Source organism: Bacillus rossius, chromosome 2 (assembly GCF_032445375.1).
Source record: "Bacillus rossius redtenbacheri isolate Brsri chromosome 2, Brsri_v3, whole genome shotgun sequence".
Taxonomy (NCBI): Eukaryota; Metazoa; Arthropoda; class Insecta; order Phasmatodea; family Bacillidae; genus Bacillus; species Bacillus rossius.
Window position 1 is genome coordinate 36,485,021 of NC_086331.1, and position 23,138 is coordinate 36,508,158.

Below are 23,138 nucleotides of genomic sequence, written 5' to 3' on the forward strand. Positions count from 1 at the left end.
CCCAGTCGCTTTGCATCACCACGCACTCCGGGACGTCCTCTTTTGTGTTCACCAATCGCGTTAATTCTGCTTCTTATTAATACAAATTGTTTGCTAATATCCTCATAGTTTACCTCAGGGGCACGGCTGCTTAGTTAATTACATTTATATCCGCTCGGCAGAATTTATCATTAAAACAAACCTTTTGTCCAGCCGCGAGGTGGCCTGGAGCTTCCTTAAGCTGGTTGTGCCACAAGACGTTATCACTAGTTAACGAAGGACATGTTACAGAGTGCTGTGTAATAAATACCAGTTTCGCATATCTCGTGTTGTTCATATTCATCTGACTAAGTGTGTGTGTGTGTTTAAATACCTAGCGGCGTGTGGGACGCCGTATGAGCCATAACAGTAAATAAACACAACCTTGTTATTACCTCTTGACTACACTTGTTTCCACGCATAAATAATAAATTTATTATCCACTTAATACTTCTTGTGTCCATATTCACTTGATATAAATATTTATTTCCTTATTATTTCACTCTTCCTCTTACCATGATCCCTCCAAAACTCATACTATCTTTTGTCTTTTTTTTCCACTGTGCTATTTTGTCTTCCATTTTTCGCTATTTAACATACAATATTTTTTTTTTCGTTTGGCACTTCAATTTATTATTGTTGGCATTGTAACTTCCATGTCGCCATACATTTCCTCTACTTTATTTCCAATCAATTAGAATTCGGTACCATAAAGTGAACGTGGCCCCTTCTAACGTGTGCGAAAACTTTATCGTATGAACTTTTTAGTGAATTTTAACTAGGTGGGCAGTATTTTGATAAAATTTCTTGTCAAAAATCAGGTTGAAAGCTCGGTTTTATTGGAGCCGTTTCTAATAGTTTAAAATTTCCAGTTGTTTCATGCTGCTATTTGCTATCAGCATTTCATGATGGCAAGCAACGTTTACGATTCAGGCAGTGAATTATAGCTGTGGGCGCAGAAAATGTGTGTGTGATTCGCATCCAGAAATTTTGGTATTTGGAAAGCGACTATTTTATTTATGAGTTTATTTATCATGCTCTGAATTATTTTAACGAATTCTGTGTTAAATTCCCTTCTGAGTTTTGTATAAGTTCATATACAACATGTACATATGAGAACACATGATTTTGTTCGTTATCGCGGTTAGATGTTTACACATCACTGGCAATACTGAAAGACTTGCTTACATTTTTTTTAGAATAAAGCTGAAAAAAAAAAGAAAAAAGCTTAGCTTACATTTTTTTAAGAGTAGAAAAAAGCTGGAAAAAAAATGAAAAAAGCTTAGAACGGTCCTTTCTGTTTCTCATTAATGGATGCATGCTTTCATAAAAGGTGCCATGTTATTTTTTTGGCTTCCTTATGACACCAGAGGACCTTTTTTTTTATCGGTCAGGCATAAAAAAAATTGCCTGCGCTGTCTCAAATAAACAGTTACTAGGGTGGATGGAGGGAAGGAATGTGTGCTGGCATCGGTTGGCCTCTGTGTGTTACCTAGCTTACAAACATGTCAGAGCATGCCAGGATATCGGAATAATGTTTTTCTCGAGATCTATAGAGTTTTTTCTTAGCCATGTTTGGAACAAACCATACATCGTGCAAGCACTGGATTGAGGAAGCCTGGAAACTGAAATTTCACACAGCATTGTGCAGTCAGGTGCTGTTTTAGACACACATTTATCCATATCAGCATGCTGACAGTTCTAATGTATTTGATTATCTTCCTGTAAAATGCAAACATGTTTGCAGAAAGTGCGGGTGTTGGTTATGGCCCCTGGACAACTGCTTTTGTTTGTAGTGACGAAATAGTGTGTGTCCTAATAGGGAGGTGAGGAGTGAGCTCCGACCTCCCCCTTCCCCTCCCCCTCCCCCTCCCTTTTCTAGTAATTAAGACAGGAAGTAGACACAAAAGTACTGGCAACACCAGTGTCATGTTGCTTACCTGCTAGTAATTTGAGATGGCGGTACACAAACACTTCCCTTGATATCTTCCAAGCAGCTTTAAAATTATGTAAAACCGATAATAACCGATAATATGGGTTTTATTTTACAGATAGCAGATATCAGAAAAAGTATCGATAGTACCGATACCGGTTATCGGATATCGGGCCATCACTAGTTTGAATCAAGAGATTCTTCAGTGGAAATTTAATACATATGTATGAAGGAGCCACAAACAAAGTAATTTCTTAATTCCGCAAATAAATAATTATTTAATTTTAATGCTTGAACCTTTTCACAATAATGTTTTACATGTGTTGTCAAAATTCCAAACAGAATTGTTTTATTGCTAGAATGGGGCTATATTGTTAAAAAAATATTTTCAAAGAAAACACTTCAGTTTAACCTAGTAAATTCATGTATGCAATCGAAACTGTGCTATTATTAGTAGTTTAAATTCAAAATAATTAACAATGGTGTTGGTGTAAAAACTTTCACAGGTACAATCTAAAACATAAACTATATTATCAACAATGTGTGATTGAATATGTGTGAATGTGTGTAAGTGGTTATAAAATAATGTGTTAATATTACAATTGTTTTGTCTTTCACGGGTTCTGCAACCATGTGGGACAAGTAATTCTTCCCACCAATTAATTAATTTAGACATGACTATTTAACCATAAAATAGCGAAATATTTTATAAATAAAATGTGTAGTATAAATAATGATACACATTAATATTGATGCTACTTTAAAACTAGGCCAATAATAAAGAAACATAGTTGAGGGGTAAGGTTTAGTCATGGCATAAGACTGAAGGAGGTAGGTGTAGGCGGGCAGTGTGTTTTCGTCTGTACATCACTGCCAATCTCTTGTACTAATACTAAATATGTACCTACTTATTAAGCTATGGAACAGAATAATGTTTTACATGATACAGGTAGTCCCTCAGATGTTATCTCTGTGATCATAGTGGGTTGCGAACCACATTTGATACCACCTCTTTAGTCATGAGTTGAGTCATGCCAAGAGGTTGTTATGAACCAATGACCCAATTTGCATAAGCATGATGCCTCAGCGATCCTCACCACCAAGGACCTGTTGCATACTTACACTCTTTCAATTTCATGTATCTAAAGTAAGATGTTAAATATGGACTTACCCAAATTGGTGTGTTTCTGATTGTTGCAAATAACCATAGCCATTTTTTTCTTTTTTTTTCTTCAGAATTACAGTTTTTTAAAGCTAACCTTTAGTTAGGCCTACGAAAATAAAACATAAATCAACACTGAAAAATGTGTGTATACTGAAAAAAAATCATAGTTTATAGTTTCTTTATAATAAACCTTAGAAACAAATAAAACTTTAAAAATGTACCGAAATATATAACTTATGAAGTAGACATTAAGGAAGTAGACAATATTTAATCTCAATAAAGGAATACAGGAAGTTATTGTGTAGAAATTTTGATTGTAAAATTTAGTTATGGACTGTTACTTTAATACACAACTAGCAGAGTCCCACGGTTAACCCACGTTTAATAGAATTATATTAGATGTACATATTCCTCTATAACCTTCCACAGCAAATGGTCTATTTAACTATTTAATGTTTATTTTTATTACAAAGTAACTTGGTTTAGAACTTCTCTGTACACAATGTTAGCCACCATTTTATGTTCTGGTAATAAAGTGGTTTTTTGGAGTTGCAACTCGTGATAAACCAACAACTAGTTGCCCTTGGGAGAAACACTATTTTCGTAAATCAATGCCAACCAAAGAGAATGCTTGTTCCGGAGACTTATTAATGGTCAGCGCAAATTAAGTTTTACGGGAAACTGGAGCCGTTGGAAACATATCGGCAAGTCCTTGGGGATCATTGGAGTCCTCGGGATGTGCGCCAACTGGCCGGCTGCCTGCCGGTGGGGTTGGCTGCCAATATTAAGTTGTCTTTTGAGTCTTTTAATAGTATCCTTGTGCCACTGCACATGTTAGGTAGGCTTAAATTTATTAAGAGCATCTTAGGTGTACCGATTTTTAGTAATGGTTCGTGAGATGGCAGGCTAAATGGATTCAGTGGATTTAAAAATTCTTGTAGATAGTGGACTACATACTCGACATAGCTAACTGTGTCAACCGACTTGAGTTTTTGATTTTGCAGGAACTTTTTGTAGAATTAGATAGTTGACTTCATTCACATTGTCGTTCCTATGCGATACTATTGTCATTGAACATAGCCAATGAAAGTCTCTATCGAGTAGTTTTTTTAATGTCAGGATATACTGCATCTATAAGATGTTGCAGGCGGTGAACTATTCAACTTAGTGTCGCATTTAGTACGATTTCAGCACAGTTGGCATTCAAGTCTGGAGAAGAAAATGCTCCTCCTCCAAGGTTGAATAGTTGCGGGAAATCATTATCCGCATTTCCGCTAACATGGGCTCTCATGTTGTAATCTCTGTGACTCTCGAGACGCCGCGTAGTTTCAGAAGCAGACTCTTTCGTTCGGCGTAACTTTGCTGCTCTCGTCTGAGCTGTCATTCTTGAGAGTTGCGCTTTTCTTTTCAGCATGTTGTCATTATTATACACTTACAGTAAAATAACTTAACTATAACTTGACACAAAACTTGACACAACACTTGACACAACACTTTACAGAAAACTTTTCTCATAACTTCAATAAGATAACATTTAGAACCTAACCTAAATAAGATTTCAAATTAACAATGTTTATGTCATAGATGTCGTTGGCCAAGCAGTGCATACTGATTAAACTATTCATAGAAATATTAATAGAGAATACTGTATTTACCTGTGGGAGGGTCACCCTTTTGTATGGGTTGCAACCTTAATTTTGGGCCAAAAAATCAAATGTTTTCACCATAAAAGTCGCCCCTGCGTATGTGTCGCAGCACCATATATGTCTTCAGTAGAGTTCCGTGGATACTAGTAAAGTGTTCCTTTTCTCATCTTATTGGCGCGTAAGAAATATGATGGTGTTGACCCTCGGATCGTCTTTGTTTACTATGGAAGTGTGTGAGGCGGCTTGCTTCCCCCCCTCCCCTTTCTTTTTTTCCCATATTTACGAACCATTCAATTCCCTGCACTTCCCAACAAGACAAAGATAGACTGCTATTTTTTATACCTTTGTTTACCTTTCCTCCATTGTATTTTTTCTTTATCCATCCTTTTGCTGAGGAAAGAAAAGAGGCGGCAAGCTACTCTTTGTCAGTTCCGTCTATAAAAACTAGCATGCAGTTTACCGAGAGGCTGGAGGAGTATAAAAGGTGCTCTTATAAACCCCAGCAATGGTTGGTGTGTTCAGTTGAAAGATGGGAAAACTCATTCGAAAACAATAATGATAGGGCACAGTTACATCATAAACACTATTTTTACGAGCAATGGGTAGGAGTGGGGGAAAATTCAAGAACACCCGAAAAAATATGTAGCATGTATATTTATACAAATGGTTCATATATGATGTTTGTATTATATGAATTGATTAAGATAAATAGGGAACAACAAACAGTGATGTAAGAACTCCAAATAATTTCAAAAGTTGTAAAGGAATGAAAAGGATGAGGGTTAACGACCCAGATACCCATTCTTCTTCAATGGGAGGGTGACAACATAACAGGGTCGTTCACGGAGGGCTACCTGCAAGCCTCAAAGGAGAGGAAAGGGAGAGAGGGAGGTAGAAGGGCTCGGTTTCAGACACCTGGCCCCTCAGTTTGTGTTAGCATCTCCAGTCAGTTACATTGGGTTTCGCCTACGTTTGGAAAGAGGGTTCCCGTGCAGTGAGTTGTAGTGGTGAAATATGGCTTCTTCATCCCTAACACCGGACAGTGAGTGCTTCATATGCAGGAAGAGTTTGGACGAAGGAGTTGTGGTTACAATGAAGAAGAAAGGAGTTCTGACTCTATTAAGCGCAAGTGTTAAAAGGAGACAAGACGACCATAGCCAGATTTTGAAGAATAGAGATGTAATTCAAGTCCGCCTAGGGACTTAAATGATTATTAAGTCTACCTCCATGAGTAGGCCCCAATGCAAAATAAAAGGTTCAAGAATTAATTACTACCAGACGGATGTTAACAGATCAGAGATGCAACAGTTGAAGTCCACGAGGTGTAGCGGCTACGTCCTACTCCGGGTGGCGATAGAGAGGGACTGGGGTTTTGCCAGGGTGTCATGGCAGCGGAAAGCTTCCTCTTTACCGTTAGTTACCGAAAACTGTGTAAGAGAACACATAAAAGAACAAACCCTTTACAACTAGTTACCTAAAAATAATACATGTTACCCTGATAAAACATTAATTAAAAGGCTGTTTAATATTTGTGGAAGTTTAAATGACAGAGGCCTGCACCGGGGCTAGTTCTGGCTACGGCGACATAAGGCGCTACTCCGTCCTTACTTACACTGAAAGAAAACAAAACACTAGGGGTTATAATTACCTAAGTAAAATTACAAATCATATTACTTAAAATATTATTTTAGGGGTGCATGGCACAGACTCTACTCACCTCTTGCAGGGCGGGCAAACACATGCACACACACACTGGTTCCTGATGGTGGGAGGTTTAAAACCAGGAGGAGATGAGTGAGGAGGGGCCAGGCGAGACGTGATGCGCATTGGGCTTAGGGAGGGCATCTCGGGTCGACGTCAAAACAAATTAAATATCTACATGTGGTCGGCTTCTGGATTGTTCGGCATAGCTCGGCATTGTTCGGGTTTCTGACTATTTATTATATTACATTTAATGATAAGCCCGTCTTGAGTGGAAACTCCGTCCGTTAAAACATAAAACACTTTGGCGGTAAATATAACAGGTTACATTTAATTAGGCTGGCATCTTCAAGGGAGCCAAGGACTGATGTCATGCACGTTGGCATGGGATTGAAACGCACACGGAGAGAAGTGGCAGTCGGTGATGGAGGGGTCACATAGGGCTTAGGAGGAGTGTAGCGCTTGGTCGATGTTAGCATAAATCAATAATCACAATAATTATTGATCTATCACTATACAAAACAAATTAGTGCCATACTTGTTGCATTATTCTATGGCAAAACAGACATAAGGTTCAAAAAGAAATATACTAACATGAATACTGTGCCAGATTAAGGGCAAAATTTGCCGTAAATATGTTTGTAACATTGCTGAACAAAAAAAAGTACAGTGGCCACCATTGTTAGCTAAAGTGGGTGAATAACTAGGGTTTGGAGTGTAATTTTATATATTTAAAAAATTATGAACCCCTTATTTGGGTCTGAATTTCGACCAGGAATTTAATTGAAGTACGACTCGTGTTGTTAAAATTCATTAAACTGTAAGTACTAAAAACATTCCTTTGGGCTTTCACGAATAAATACTGCGCTTGAAATATTTTGCAAATATTGTGAGATTGGATTAATTTTGCAGTACCTATTTCACAATTTATGAAATTTCCTGCTCCCTAGTTATAACTTTTTACAACAAAAATATAGAATTTCAAACTATACATACAAGTAATAATGCAGACAGGAGGAAACACAAATAATAAAAATTTAACAACAGTTGAAAATTTTACATAATTATCTATGTGCATGTTACTGCAATTTTCAAGAACATTACTATAGCAAGTGCAACAAACATGCAAGACTTCCCATTGCACATGAAACTGAAGCAACTTCAAATTAAGTTAATAAGCAGTTTTCCACTTCTGTGTCAAGGAAAAAAAAAATGGTTATTCATATTGAGATGGTCAACTTTATTAACTTGTAACCAATATGTTATTTTCTTCATCTTCTTCCCATACTCAGATATAAATTTATTTCTATTGTTTGTGGTCATTAGGACATAAGATATTATTTGTACAATGTTTTAGATGCACCTACCAACCAGGCTGATGGTGAACAAGGGCATGACCAAGGCTTTGACCAAGACTGTGAAGACATCCATGAAAAATGTTCTGAGGGAGACTGTTCACAGTGCTGGCTAACCCCACACTACAGAAAAGATGATGAGTATTCCTACAGTAGTCTACACGGTGCACAAGTTAATCATCGTGATTCTATTGATGAAAAAACTCCGTGCATACAAAGTGTTCAGTCAGTGGTCAGTTAGTCTGCCTTACATATGCCATTGCAATAGTTTAATTTAACGTAATTTCATGACTAAATGTTTGTAGTTCTAATGGAACAATTAAACTGCAAATCTGTGGGTGTTTGATTTACTACTGTACTGCCATACTGAGGGACTGGTATTTGTATCCCTTGTGTAAGATATGTTATGTGTATAAAAATAACTCAAGTTATTTTTCAGTGGTAATGTTTCTGCATATTTAAAGTGAAAACATTTTAAAAAGAATATGTTATCAAAATGAGCTTTAAATGTGGATGTTATTTGTACATTTTACCATAGATATAAATTTGTAGTACAATATGTGATTGTTACATTTTTGCCAAAGTGCTTACAAAGGCTTTTTCAGTCATTTTATATTAACTGTTGCTGCAAATGACTACTCCATGCCAAATAATCCTTCACCAATAATTTTTGAGCTTTGTTTAGTTTCATTGCTTTACTTTAAAAGAGCATTTCGTGTTTTAAAAGTTTAAAATTGTAATGTACGTAGTTTTAGGTTGATAGTGGTAGATTTTTATTAAAATTAAGTAATGTTTGTGTGCACTGTATAGTAAAATGCATATGACAAAGTCTTGAACCATTATGTCTGCTATCTGCTCTAAGCCTTAGTTTTGATGATATCTCAACAAAGATCATGCAGATTAGTTTGCATAGTGCTCTAGGAGTAAAAAAGGAAAACTCAACTATAGCTTTTACAAGTGTTTATTTTAAATAAAATGTTTTTTGATTTTTCATTTTATTACAAGCATCGCAGACATTGTAGCACTTAATATTTTGTACGATAATAATACTACACAAAAAGTATTTTAATAAACATCCTCAAATTTATAGATTGAAAACCCACTCTAGATCAGTGTGTTGTATATTAATCAAAAGTGTTTAGCTTAGTATAATCATTGTAACTGATGAGGTTTCATTTTCTACAAATAAGTCTAATACAGGTGATCAAAGATCAAATTCAAGTTCCAATTAAAATTTTCTGTCCATATTTAAATATAAAAAAATTAGAAAAATGAATAAAGATAAAAAACAAGCAATATCTCAAAAAATATATTAAAGCATACACAAACTAACTACACAAATAAACAAACCGTTAAAAATAACATGTAGGGGCTCATTCACCATAAAGCAAATGATTCATCAGAACGCCTTAAAAAGCAAAAACACTGAAATAATGATCATAAAACATATGGCAAACACAGGAATGCTTCTAAATATCATCAGGCAGCATAAAAAATCGGTAAATAAACTGTGCAACAAGGGGGAAGTGCCTGGGTTACCACACCGTCTTCAGGCACAAACCTCTGTTTTTCAAGTGTCCTCTTTTATCAGTCTGGGCCTGATGACAGGACCAGATGTCAGTACATGAACCGTCGCAACTGTTTGTCTGTGCCATCGTCATTGTGTTGTCCGGAAAATTTGTTTAGTTTCATCGCTGGGTTCGCCTTTACATTGCTGTGTTGTCCAGATTATCTGTTTTGAATCATTATTGGGTTCATCTGTTTGTCGCTGTGTTGTTGGTCTGTATTTTCTGTTCTTTTTACAGCTGTCTCTTTCCATGGAATTCTCTCTGTGCAGTCTATGTGTTTAACATTTTACATCCTCTAATTTTGGCTTGTTTTCTTTGTGTTTGTGTATTCATTTTTCTTGACCATTATTGTGGTTTCTCTATGACAAACAGTTAAAACCAGCAAAGGCTTATGTCCATAAAAACCTTGTAAATTAATTTTTTTTAAATTTTAATACAATTATGACAAAATATATATTTGTTTACGTGACCAATTAATGGCATGTTTTTAACAAGATGTATTACAAATAAATAACTCAGCTCATTATAAATTTGAGGTATATAGTTAATGTACTTGGATCTGCTCATGTGTTCATTCTATAGAGAAAAAAAATGAACATTTCAGTGCACACAAACATATTTAATGGTTCTTGCTTAAAACCTAGTGTAATATATTATGTACATGTGTGCATTACTTAATTTGTAGATGTTTAATTGCCTTTGACCATACTTAAAAAACTAAACTTGTTTGTTGTTAATGTGCTATCATATGACTTGATACTCTTCAACAATGACACACGCAAAGAATAATATACAGCTGACTCCCAATTATCCGGGGTAGTGCTTGGCAAGGGGTCCACGGATAATCGAAAAACATAGTTAAAGCAATGTAAAAAAGTAACTTAAAATTTTTTTATCCTGACTATCTTGGCAAATACTGTAACATCCGCCCCTGATAGTAACACCCTAATTTGTTCAAGTAAAACAAAACACTAATCAAAACAGCGCTAGGCAAATACTTTTTTTTCCGTACAAGAGTATTTTAATCAAAATAATTTGTTTTTCAAACAGGTTAATTGTACTTGCTGACTATCATTTTAATCAAGACACTACTCCTGTTTAAATTAATTTATAGTACTAATATCTATCTAAATACATTTCAAGTACATACATTTAAATAAATGTTATATATCATTTAGTGTTAAATAACCTAAAATTAAATTTAAAAAGTCACATACTGCATTGTTTACATAATATGGGCTGGGGTATTAAATTTTTTTTTCCTATGTAGATGCTACCAACATTTCTGATTTACAAAATAATGTTATTCTTATAGGCAATATATTTCAGTCCTAATAAGATTTTAAAAATCATGAACTTAGTGTTTCCTATTATTAGAAATATTATTTAACACCTGTTAACGCAATTCCCGACTCTATTGTTTACTAAATGCGTGTCTGCCATGATTTGCCACTAGCGCATCCTAGTGGCGCAAGGTAAACTATCCCTGAAATCTTCTGACTTTTCTCTCCAGAGCTGCTGTTGACACGCAGGATGGCAGAATATGAATGTTTGGTGAACACATCTGAAATAATGGTGTAATGAAAGAATTAAATAGCTATTGATGAAAGAGCAAAATATTGTTTGTTGATTTGTCACATTATTAATTTGTTGCATAACTAATTTATTGCATTGTATTTAATGCTACACAAGTACCGTTGCCATTGTGAGTGCACGGAAATAAAAAGTCGAATTTTTTTGGTTTTTAAGGTTTATGAAAGTTAAATATGTCATGGTTAACCCACGAACCAGATAACCTGCACCCGGATCATCGAGAGTCTGCTGTAACTGCTTTATACAGTCCGACCAAAAGATAATTTTTATATAGAACCAAGTGTTGGTACAGAATCTTCAGTAAATACTGATTAAGATTCAGAACATGGCAGAGTGGCTCTAAAAAAGAGTTAAACATTTAGGTGTTAAAGAAAATACTACAAATATTCAATTGAGATCTTCAAATAAAAATGAGAGCAGTATTAATCTATGTCTGATTTATGAGGAAAAATTGTTAAGTTTGTTTGCTGCAATGACTTGGAAACAGATTATTTTAGCACCAAGTGGATAAATGACCTAAAGATTGCCACAATTATATTCACATCTCACACGAGAGTAGTATCAATCAGTCCATGTCTGAGTTAGGGGAGAAAATTGTGAAGTACATTTGCAGTGATGAATCGGACACAGATACTTTGAGCATTGAAAGGATTGATAACTTAAATATTGCCACAGTTGTATTCACATCTGCCATGTTAGGAGTGCGCTTTGCAGTTGAGCCAGCTCATACCGAGAAACAGTCTCCCAGAGACTGGCATCGCTCTGAGCTGCACTCCACATCACGTGGCGCAGTGCTGGAGTTGGCAGAAATGTTGGCTGCAGTGTTGCGCCACTCCAGGTACACAGCATCTAGCCCTACTCCTGGTATTGGGAGGGGGTCAGTGGCCCATGTTATTAGGAATCTCGGCACACAACCAACACATTAGTACATTTCACAGTTAAACATGTAAATCCAGCACTGGCTACATGAGTAAAATTACAATTAAAATTCACAACAATTATCTTTCAGTAATGACTCATAAAAACATGACTGAACGACCAAACAATGGAAAGAGTGAGAGAGAGCTTCGCCATACTCTACCCTAATCCCCTTTTGGATGCGTTAACTTAAGACTCTCTAAAACCATAATTTATTATTATAACTAAGATAAGATAGTTTGGTACTCATGTTTCTATAGAAGCAGAACATTTCTCACTCTAACACTTTAAATATTTCATTATGGTCTCTCCTGCCCTTGAAACTTGAATGAACTCTACATGGTCTATCCAGAATTCTACCGACTTGTTGCCCCCTGAGTGAGCCTCAACCTCTCTCTAACTTGTGCTTAAATCTCCGCGCACCTCCGCGCCTACCAGAACAGTCCATGGTTATTGAAGCCAAATTTACAAACAACTAACCAGGACAGCTGAGCAGACTACCCCCTCCCCCCAGACGTGCGGCCTGTTGCGACAGCACGTCCCAGTAACTGCGGCCAGTGGCTGCGCTAGCGCACGGCCGGACAAACTACAACAGCATGTGCAACCTGCAAGCCAGCCTCGCATCCCGCCAGCCCCGGGTCCCAATTACCTGTCACACCACCCGCACGGCGAGTAAACAGAGCAGCCAGACCTGAGTCCCGTCAGTAAAGTCCTAAAATTTGATTTCAATAACTGTGAAAAATTTCAAACTGTAACAGATAATAGCTCTGTCAGTCAGCCAGAAATGGTTGCCGTGGGTTGCTTCATTAAGCAAGTGATCTAAGCCAGTATCTGTATATGTCCGATTCTGAGATATAATTGAAATATATATATATACTGCGATGACTCAACACATACTGAATGGAGTGATTGAATACTTAAATGATTACCACAGTCAGATTCACATCTGCCACTAGACTGAATGCATTGCAAAAGAAGTCCTGCCGTAAAATTGCATCTTTACTTTAAGTTCTTGTCAGTCTTAGTACCACTCATAGGATTATGTGAATGAAAACAACTGCTTGCTCCACACAAAATAATTCCAAGTTTTACCACATAAATGAACACCAAGAATCACCAAGGTTAAATTGAGATTTTTTGAAGAATACTCAATTCGTTATTTTCTTAAAACGTGCTAGGTAATGAAAATTTGTGTGTTAAATCTAAATTTTTGTTTGTACCTGGACATTAGTAAGAAAATATCTACCCATAATAGAAGTGAAGACTAAGTTATCATTAGTTTCCAATTCTTTATGTATGTATTATCATTAATATTCTTTTATGTTTTTTGAGTTCAGAAAAATCTTATTGCAAACTTCATAAATAAGATGCAATGAAAATGTGTGTGTGATGTAGAGGATGTGGATGTATAATTTTCAAGAAAAGTCATTAAAAACTGTAATGTTCGGCAAATAAGAACCTCCCTCATATCTCCTTGTATGTAGGAACCAAATAGGGCCTATTAAGTTTTTCAGAAAATGAGAAACTGTGGTGGGTAAGAGTAGACATGGTTTCTCATGGAAAGATGCTCATAACAAAGTTGAAGAGAATGCAGTGAGAGTAAACAATATCTAACTCAAATCATATCAATAAGAAAGATAATTTGAAAATTAAGTCCTTGAGGTTTAAGCAACAAAAGCATTTTTCCTAATGATGATAGTCATTTAGTAGTTCCTGAGGATGAAAGCAGGTATTGTCGTAAAAAACTTGCATAGAGATCAGGGATGGTCTACACAATAAAGTGGCTGCGGTACCAGGAGGAGTAAGTGGTGTAGCATTGACCAGTAGGCAATACAGAAAGTTATAGTTAATTATAACTGTTTTTTTTCTTAAATGAAAAAATGAGCGTTTACTGTTATATGCAACAGAACTTCAGAAATATGATATTTTCCAATGAAGTTATCTTTTGTCAAATGAGAAAATCATAAATTATTTTTCTACTAGTGTGAAAACTAGAAAGTGAGGGAGTGATCAACCCAGAGGATGGTTTTGTGTTCCCAGTCAACATCAAGGGAAGATGATCATTGCGTAATTAGGGCACCCTAGTTGAAGTGATTCTATGGTAGTTTGCTATTGCTGTTCGCTGTATGGGGTTGAAGGAACACGCGATCTAGACCGGACCAACCCGTGATGGCAATTTTCCTAAATGTAAAAACTTCTGTATCCAGCTGGAAATCAATCCAGTGATATATGGCTCACTAGTTGGAAGCTTTAACCACTGAGTTATCAGTTTGGACTATAGTATAAACTGCTCTTTTAAAATTATTTTTTGCAAATTTATTGTAGGATGTGTCCCTTTGTGATAATTTCAATTAAACATGGGATCATTTGGTATGGAATAGCGTGATATGTTTTGGTTGGTTTGTAGTATAAAATATTGCTTAGGTGACATGATTGTGTATGCACCAAATAATATTCGTAAATTTTATTGCTATGTTTTGGTTGGGTATGTTTGTATATACAGTATGAAAGATAATTTTTGGTGCTGTACTGCATAAAACTTATGTATACTCTAATCTGTTATTTGTGAATGTAATATAAATTATAATAATCATTTTATTGAAAAATTGAAAATTGATATAAAATAATGCTGATATTTATTTTAGAGATATTGTTTTATTCATATGTGTTAATGTAAAAGGGAACAATTTTATTGCTTTGTGCTGTAAATTGGCTAGGTGATGGTTTTTACAGTGCACTGCAAAAAATATCACTAACCAATGAAAGCATATTTTGTTTTCGGTATTATTGTTTCTGTTGTGTATGTATAAGTGCAATATTAATGTCATGTATATTTTCTGGTCATGTATGTAGTTGTACAGGATGTAATTGAAAATTGTTTTTTAACTTACTAAAGAAAGATGTTGTAAAGCTCTTTATGTTGAGCATTGTGTTTTAGGATAACTTTGTAAAAAAAACACCCAGGTTCACCACTATAAAGTGTTTGACAATGTTGAATTGTTCCATTAAAAACAGGTAGCTTTGTGTAGTGAGTTTTGTATTTGTTTTTCATTCATATTTTATTAGTATTGTGTTAGTTTGCTCTGCTGCAAAATTATTGTGCAAGTTTTTGAAACAATTTGGAATTATTGTGATAGTGTTTTGGTTAAAACCAAAATATCATTCAGACATCTCTTTGTATATTATTAAGAGTTATATCATTCATACATCTGTATGTCATTTAGAGTTATATTATTAATATTACTTAATATAACTCTCAATCTTATTAATTTGTTTTCATTACAGATTATTGGTTTCATTGTACCAATTTTGACATTTGAGTTTGAATATAAAAGTATTTAATTACAGATTTCTTGCTCAAAACTAATTTCTAAAGATTTTTATTAAAATGATGTACATAGTTACTGCTGGTTACCCATGCATATAAACTTGCCTAAATTACTAATAATGTACCAATCTTCCATTGCAAGGTCATCCAGTACTATTCAGAAGCAAAACTAGCCATGCACGACTGGTATAGAGAGAAAATTTACTCCCCATCATCATACAAGAGAAGATGGTTTTTTTTCCTTGCCTGAAAGTAATATCACCATCACGCAGTGGTTGCCACAAGTAGTTACGAATTTTGGTATAAAAGTTTATAATTTTAATGGTTTGGAGCTCGCTAATCAAGAATTCTCTTGTGTATAAAGTTGTGACACAAAAGTTTTATTAATTTTGCTGTGTTTTTTACAAGTGTTTGCATTTTTTTGTGTGAAAAAATGGAAGAATTTCAGTGTAGAAGTTTTTATTTTCAGATATTCATTCCAAAGTTCACTTAGTAATAATTTTTCTTCATAGAATATTTATTTGAATTTGGTCTCTTGCAGCCATTTAAGTAATCCCATTTTTAAGTGAGGTGTTTTTGATATCATCATGTTGCCACACTTGTGCTGTAAAGATTTATTCTGTGCATGTTGGCCAGTTGTGTTGTTCCTGAAAGAGTGTAAATGGATGCAGAACAAGGCACTATATTTGATTCCATTTAGTGGCATAGTAGGACATTGCTTACAATGGATTATTTGCCAACATTGCTTTGCCATGTTTGGTGGAACAAATTCACAAAATCTTGAAAGTTTTTTTTTTTTTAGTGTTTTGTAGACCATTGCAGGTTGTACTTGAGACACAGTTTTGAAAACTAATTTATTTATAGGTAAAATAATGTTATTTATATATTGTAAAATGTGTGTATTTGTTAATTTATCAAGCTAGACTGGAAAACTTAGTTTCTAATGTATAAAGTAAGCTGTTTTATATTGAAATCAACATTGTGTTATTTATTTCATATTACATTAATTTCATTTTTGAAAGCTTTGACAATTTAATACTGGTTTCATTTTAACATATTTGCTGTAATGCATACTAAAATGTGTACAAAATTTTCCTCTGAAAAATTATTTCAAGATACTTTATGTAATGTGCATTTGCTGCAGAGGGTTATTTTTAATGTTCAGTACAACCTTTTTTTTTTTTTTATCATTTCTCAAAAATCCATGGGAAATTTTTAAAATACACAAAGTGTAAATAATTATAAATTTTTATTGTATGACAAAACTCTAAATGCCACATACACATTAGAATTGTAACTGCATTTTTAAAACAATTTTTTGTTTGGTTAATAATATTGTCATTGCTCACCTAGCAATATGTATACAGATTTAACATTACAATACAAGCAATGTTTAAGCTTACAACTATTATAAATATTTTCAGTTTCATGTGTATAAATAAGTATTTAGTGTTTTGAGTGTAGTTTATTGAAAGTAATGGTTTGAATGTATAATGCCATGATACCTTTTGAGCATGTAATTTGTGTGTTATAGCTGAGTAGCTAAAATTCATGATTTTATATATCCATACACTTCAATTTGTGTACATGAGTAGAAACTGGAAAATTTTTGTTGATTTGAAAAGAATAATCACTATTTTGAATCCTGAGAAGCAGTGTTTTTATTTTGATGTTTTCATTTAAATAATTTCACTGCACTTTCACTGTAACATAATGTGCCTGGAAGTTAAAAGTACAAGTACAGTCAAACCTCTCTGAAACGACCCCTCACGGTTCCCAGGAATTGGGTCGTAATAGAGGGGGGGTCGTAATAGATGTTTTCAGAAATTTCCAGTTGATTTAAACCCCCCCCCCCCTCAAACCGCTACTCGCTAAGGAACCAGCCGTACAATGGCAGGATGCTGTCACTCACAATGCTAGACGGCTTTGCTTTAAACCCACCTCAACCTTAATGACTAGTCCGTTGCCCTACAGGCCACCTCTAAAGAAAATATGTCAAAAGACAGTTTATTTTTACTGGTTAGTTTACATGTACGTTTTCTGCTTGCCGTAGTTAAATACACTAGAACCCCAATGTCACGAACCCCGGATTTAACGAATACATTCTCGAGAAAACCGTAAAAAAATTGGAGATTTTGACCAAAATGTGAAATTCAGAAAGAAAAAAAAACAAAATGAAAGAACATTAAAATCTGTTAATTTTAACACACAGCGTATTTTTGTGTAGGCTTTAATACTTCCAATAATGTTCATGTAAGAATAACAAAAAAATAATGGGTCATTTCCTTTAAAAATATGTCAGCTGTAGGTTCTGCAACGCGAGTGGGCGCACACGAAGCTCGCCCGGCTGGCTGGCGGCAGCGGCTTCATGACGCATAAGCTCACCCCTCCCTCCCCTCGTTAACATTCTTCAAGGCTAGCTCATCTCTCCGAGACACACAAACCATATAGTGTCCTCCCTTATAACACCCCAACCTCACTTCCTTTGAAAAATCTTTGGTGAGAAAATGCTCATTTCACCCTCCCTTCTCCCGTAAAATTGGGCTTTTATGAATGGGGTACTAAAGCGGTGAGGGAGGGGTCAAAATATGTCACTTTTCACACCAAGTTCGAGTTCAGTCATCTCTGGCAAGGAATTTATAAGCTTTCAAACTTAAATATAAATGTATTTTAATAGCAAGGGTCCTATGAAAAGGAATATACCGAATAAAATCAAGCTGCTGTCACCAAACAAAGCATAAAACGGCCCAATGCGTGGTCGCTTCGTTATTGCTTGCGCGAGAGGTGAGACGTGGAATGTTAGAAGATAAATGTGGGGGAGACAGACAGCAGCCAGTGTGTTTCCTGAGTGGGGAATAAGTGGCGTAGCCTTTTTTTTTATGCTGGGTGAAGCGACCTTTTTCTATCAACCCACGGGCTGTCAAAATAAACATCGCTGCGGCAGTTAACACAAGTCGAGGCGGGCGTGCATCCAGTCGGTCGCTGTGTAAACACGTTGCCACAAAAACCTTTATCTGCACCCTGCCGGCAAAGGGACGTGGAATGGGGGTTGTTAAGAGCTGACAGCGGTCAACAGGAAGTGGTATCTATTTTTAGATATGCGCTGCCTACGGCAGTACAGCACTCGGCAAGAGAAACACAGTAACACGCTACTCACCACAAGAAACTTATTTTCTTCAGATTTTCGGCAATTTTTTCACGGTTCCTCGAAATCGGGTTGTAATAGAGAGGTGGTCGCAATAAATGGGGTCGCAACAAAAAGGTTTTACTGTATGTTCACTCCTCTTTGACCTGTTCATATAGTGACTGGGACCTACACTTGCATTTTGTTGCTTGATATTGATCACAGGTACAGTTACAGAGTTTAAACTTGCACTAATTGTTGGTGTTATTAAATTCTTTTCTTTTGCAGAATTTATGGCGTAATGTGTGCACTGCTAGTCAAGTCCATACATGTGACAGCTCATAATATTTAGGGGTCCAGTTCGGGTAAAGCATTGCCTCTGATACATAAAATTCAGTCTATATCGATCTCCTTTCTGTTTATTGCTTGAGTGAACAGTTTGAGCTTCTGCTTTCTTAGTCTTTCTTTTAAGAACATTTTTTTCACTAATTTATATATCAGCATTATTGCTGTAAATATGAAAATGATTAATGCACCTTTATGTTATCAAGCCTTTCAGTGCTCAAAGTATCGGTGTCTTATTCATCACTGCAAAGGTGCTTCACAATTTTCTCCTCGAACTCAGACATGGACTGATACTGCTGTCATGGCAGATGTGTGTGTGTGCGTGTGTGTGTGTGTGTGTGTGTGTGTGTGTGTGTGTGTGTGTGTATGTGCATGCGAGAACACACACACCTTATTCTGAAACAAATAAACAATATTTTTTTATTATTGTCATTGTGAAAATTGTATAAAAATTAATACCTTCAAAGTGTAGAGTATGAGTGTATTTGGCAAAAATATAAAATTGTGAATTTTAGGCTATCAATTGGCTCTTTATAAGATACATTTTAAATAAAAAAATATGGTAACTTATTAAATGCATTAAAGTTTTTTAGATTGAAAATATTTTTATTGTTTGAACTTCACACATTGATTTAAAATAAAGCCCTTGGCAGCTACACGATTTCTAAAATTATTTGAATATTTTTTTAATCATTCCATTTCATGCATTATTGCATGGATGTTGATTGTTAAAATTAGACATATTTGATTGTTTTGTTAAGATATTTGTATTTTTAATTTCTTGAAACAGTATTGTTCCTGAATACAATTTTAATATGATGTAATTTATTTGTGCAATTTTATTATTTCGCACTGAAATTAATTTCAGCATTTTTTTGATCATGGTGGGTATTGTTTATAATGGGTTTAAAAATTTTAATTCATGTTCATAAACTTTTGTGCTTATTAATTATTTTTTATTTATTTTATGTCATTCATTAGATCTGTGTTATGTTTCAGAAGGGACATTGAAACTTATGTTTACAGTAACTCCCAATATTAGTAAAGGGATATTCAAATTTATTTGTACAAAAACTCCCAAAGTTACGAAAGTTGCAAGTCAAGTTTGTACTTTTTTTATTTGTAACACCATACGTTATTGCAGTGTTTTGAACGGGTACCTTTGTTTGTTTTTTGTATTGTATAATAAATTGAAAAATGCTAGAAGATTAAACAACATGGAGTAGTCATGTATGTAAACAATGTTGCTGATTTATCAATGTTAAATCAGAAAACAAATTATACTCATTATATTAACCTTGCTAGAATTCCTGAAGGAAACACTATTAGCACAATGTATGTACTGGTAAAAACAAACCCATTTTCTAGTAAAAGTAGTAACCATTTTTGATATTTTTCCTGGTTCATGATGCGCCATCAACTGACAACTAACCTTCCAAGAACACTCCTTCAGTCTCTTTTAGTTAGATCTGCAAATTGTTAAATTTTACAGATATACATTTGTAGGACATTTATCCTAACATTTCTTATGTATCTTTTTTAAAACATATATATCACCATAAAGAGAAGAAAAAACTTACAATACAGAAAATGTGTTTTCTGACTTCTCTGCAGTCTTATGTGATACCCTGAAAGCTTCATGTTGTAAGGCACAGGTACTACAGTAGACTCTCGATTATCCGGGGTAATGACTGGCAAGGGGCCCATGGATGCTAATTGATAAACACGGTTAAAGCGATGACGGGGGAAAAAATGATTTAATTAAATTTTTTTTATCCCAACTGTCGATACAAACACTATAACACCTGCCCCTCATAGTAACGTCCAAATTCGTTTCAGGAAAACATTGCACTAATAATAAAACAGCGATTAAACAACGTATATTTAAAGTACAAAAAAATATGGAACAGTCTAAATTTAAAATTTAAAAAATCACGAAACGCATTGTTTACATAATATGGCTAGGCATTCCTAAGTAGGCGCTAAAAACATTTCAGTTACAAAATAATAATGCTTTTAATATACAAGATATATTTGATTTCTAATAGGATTTCAAAATAACATAAAAACTTGAGTGTGTTGTATTGTAACACAAAATTATTTAGCTTGTTAACATAATTCCCGACTCTGTTGTTTACAAAGTGCATTACTGCCTTGATAAGCCACTAGCGCAGTCTGTTATGTCCGAGTTAAACTAACCCTGAAAGCTTCTGGTTTTTCTCACCAGAGCTGCTACTTCGAGGGGTGGGTGTATATTATGTACATCGTACGTATGTACATCAATGCAGCATTTTCTAGCTTGATTCATAACAAACATTATTTTAATACATACGTAATAGGTACTAAAGTGTTCACGTAATTTACAAAAAAAAAAAAAAAAAAAAAAACAATTGCAATGCATACCACAAAAGCATTGTATTTTACCGTCACCACCACAGTTACACCGCAGTAAAAAAGTCGTTTAATGACGTCTGCTTCTTGGATTCATTTTCTTTCTTACGAATATTGGAAAGAATTCTCCGTAAAACCATTTTGTCCGTAAGGAGGCTATGTTCGTCTGTGTCCAGGTAGTCGAGAAGTCCTTCGGCATAACTGCGTGCGAGGGTGTGAAACACTTTTACAGGCTGTTCACCTTCACTCTCGCTTCCAGTTTCTTCCTCTTTCTCTTCCCCTTTTATTTTCTGAATGATGTCATCATCAGTTAGTGCAGCAAAACCAGGCTGTTTTGCATCACATTGAAACCATTCTACAATGTCTTGCTCACGTACTTGCTCGCCGCCTGATACATCATTAGCAAGTTGCGCTAAATGTGCAGCTGGAATTACCATTTCGTCATTAGCGAAACCTAGGAAATCTTCTTCATTATCTGGAATAAATTTTCTCCATGATTTTACTAGCGTTGATGGTTTTACTCGATGCCATGCTGCAGCAATTTCTTAAATAGCATCCAGAACACTGTAGTTTTTCCAAAATGATTTTAAATCATTTCCTTCATCAATGCGTTTCTGGAGCAAACTTGAACAATAAATTCGTTTCAAGGTAGAAATCACAATTTTATCCATTAGCTGGATTAGTGCGGTGACATTTGGTGGCAAATATTCGGCGAATATTCCACCATTATCTGATTTCAGTATGGCTGCATTTGGGTGAGAGGGGGCGTTATCTAGCACAAGCACCGCTCTTCCTGGCAACCCTTTGCTTCTCAGAAATTCACTGACTGCTGGTACAAATGTTTTATCAAACCACTCCTTAAATAATATGACTCTATCCATCCATGCTCCCTTCTGGTTGAAATACTTTACTGGCAAATTATTCATGTCAGCTCTTGCACCTTTGAAAGATCGAGGCTTTTTTGCCTTTCCTATGACAGCTAATTTTAGCTTGTGTGTTCCAGACGCATTTGCACAACACATAACTGTCAATCTTTCTTTACTAGCCTTATGGCCTGGTGCTCTCTGTTCACCCTCAGATGCTATTGTTCTTGTAGGTATACATTTCCAGTATAGCCCGGTTTCACTGGCATTGTAAATTTGATCTGGAGTTAAATTTTCTCTTTCAATTACTTCCTGAAACTCATCGCGAAATGCATCTGCAGCTGTTTGATCCCCACTTAACTTTTCACCTTGAATACTAATTTCGGGAATTCCATGACGATTTTTGAATCTCGTTAGCCATCCCGAAGATGCATCGAAATTCCCTTCCAGACCCAGATTTTCAAAAATGACCTTTGCTTGTGTACTGCAAATTATGCCAGCCACCGGGGTCCCTTGAGCCCGTTGTTGATTAAACCATTCTACCATGGCCTTATCCAGATCTTGATATGTGGATTGCTTCATGGTTTTGCGTTTCTCCAAACCACTTGTACAGTCTGGTGTGGATGCAAAATTTAACAGTTCATCCTTTTTCTTTCATATGTCACGTACATATTGTTCCCCAATGCCATATTCTTGGGACAGCTGTTTTGTACTTCTTCCTTTTTCTAGCTGATCGATAATTTCTAATTTTTTTTAATGTCAAGTAGCACTCGTTTAGACATTACTGTCAAAATATTACTACAGAAAACAATACCACACAAAGCAACTGCTGACTTAAATCTACGCGAGCCAGTATCAGTCGCGTGAGTCACGCAGCAGCGGTGCCGCGTCAGTGCTAACCTGATCCCGGTTCACAAGTTCGCGTGGAACACAAGCGTGCTCGATTAACAGGGGTACGTTTATGATTGCTCCTGCTGTTTTGAAGTTCATGACGCATATTAATACTTACCAACTATGCATGTACTGTGTTTGGCAGCATTATTCGTCGAGAATCACAGCATAAAATGCTCAGTCACATCAATAGATTACAAATACAGTATAAAAAAAGTCAAAAAATTATTTTGGTTTTTATGGTTTATGGAAGTGAAATATGGCACGGTTAATCCGCAAACTGGATAATCCGCACCAGG

General features: G+C 35.4%; 1 protein-coding gene across 2 annotated transcripts in view; it reads left to right on the forward strand.

Moving 5' to 3' along the window:
- The window catches only part of LOC134529241 (leucine-rich repeats and immunoglobulin-like domains protein 3), a 148,914-nt gene extending 128,835 nt beyond the window's left edge, over positions 1-20,079 (forward strand). For both annotated transcript variants that reach the window (XM_063363132.1, XM_063363133.1), the window contains one exon: positions 7,821-20,079. In XM_063363132.1, the coding sequence (XP_063219202.1) occupies positions 7,821-8,059 (239 nt within the window). In that variant the 3' untranslated portion in view covers positions 8,060-20,079. The remainder of the gene's footprint in view (positions 1-7,820) is intronic.
- Positions 20,080-23,138: the final 3,059 nt, after the last annotated feature.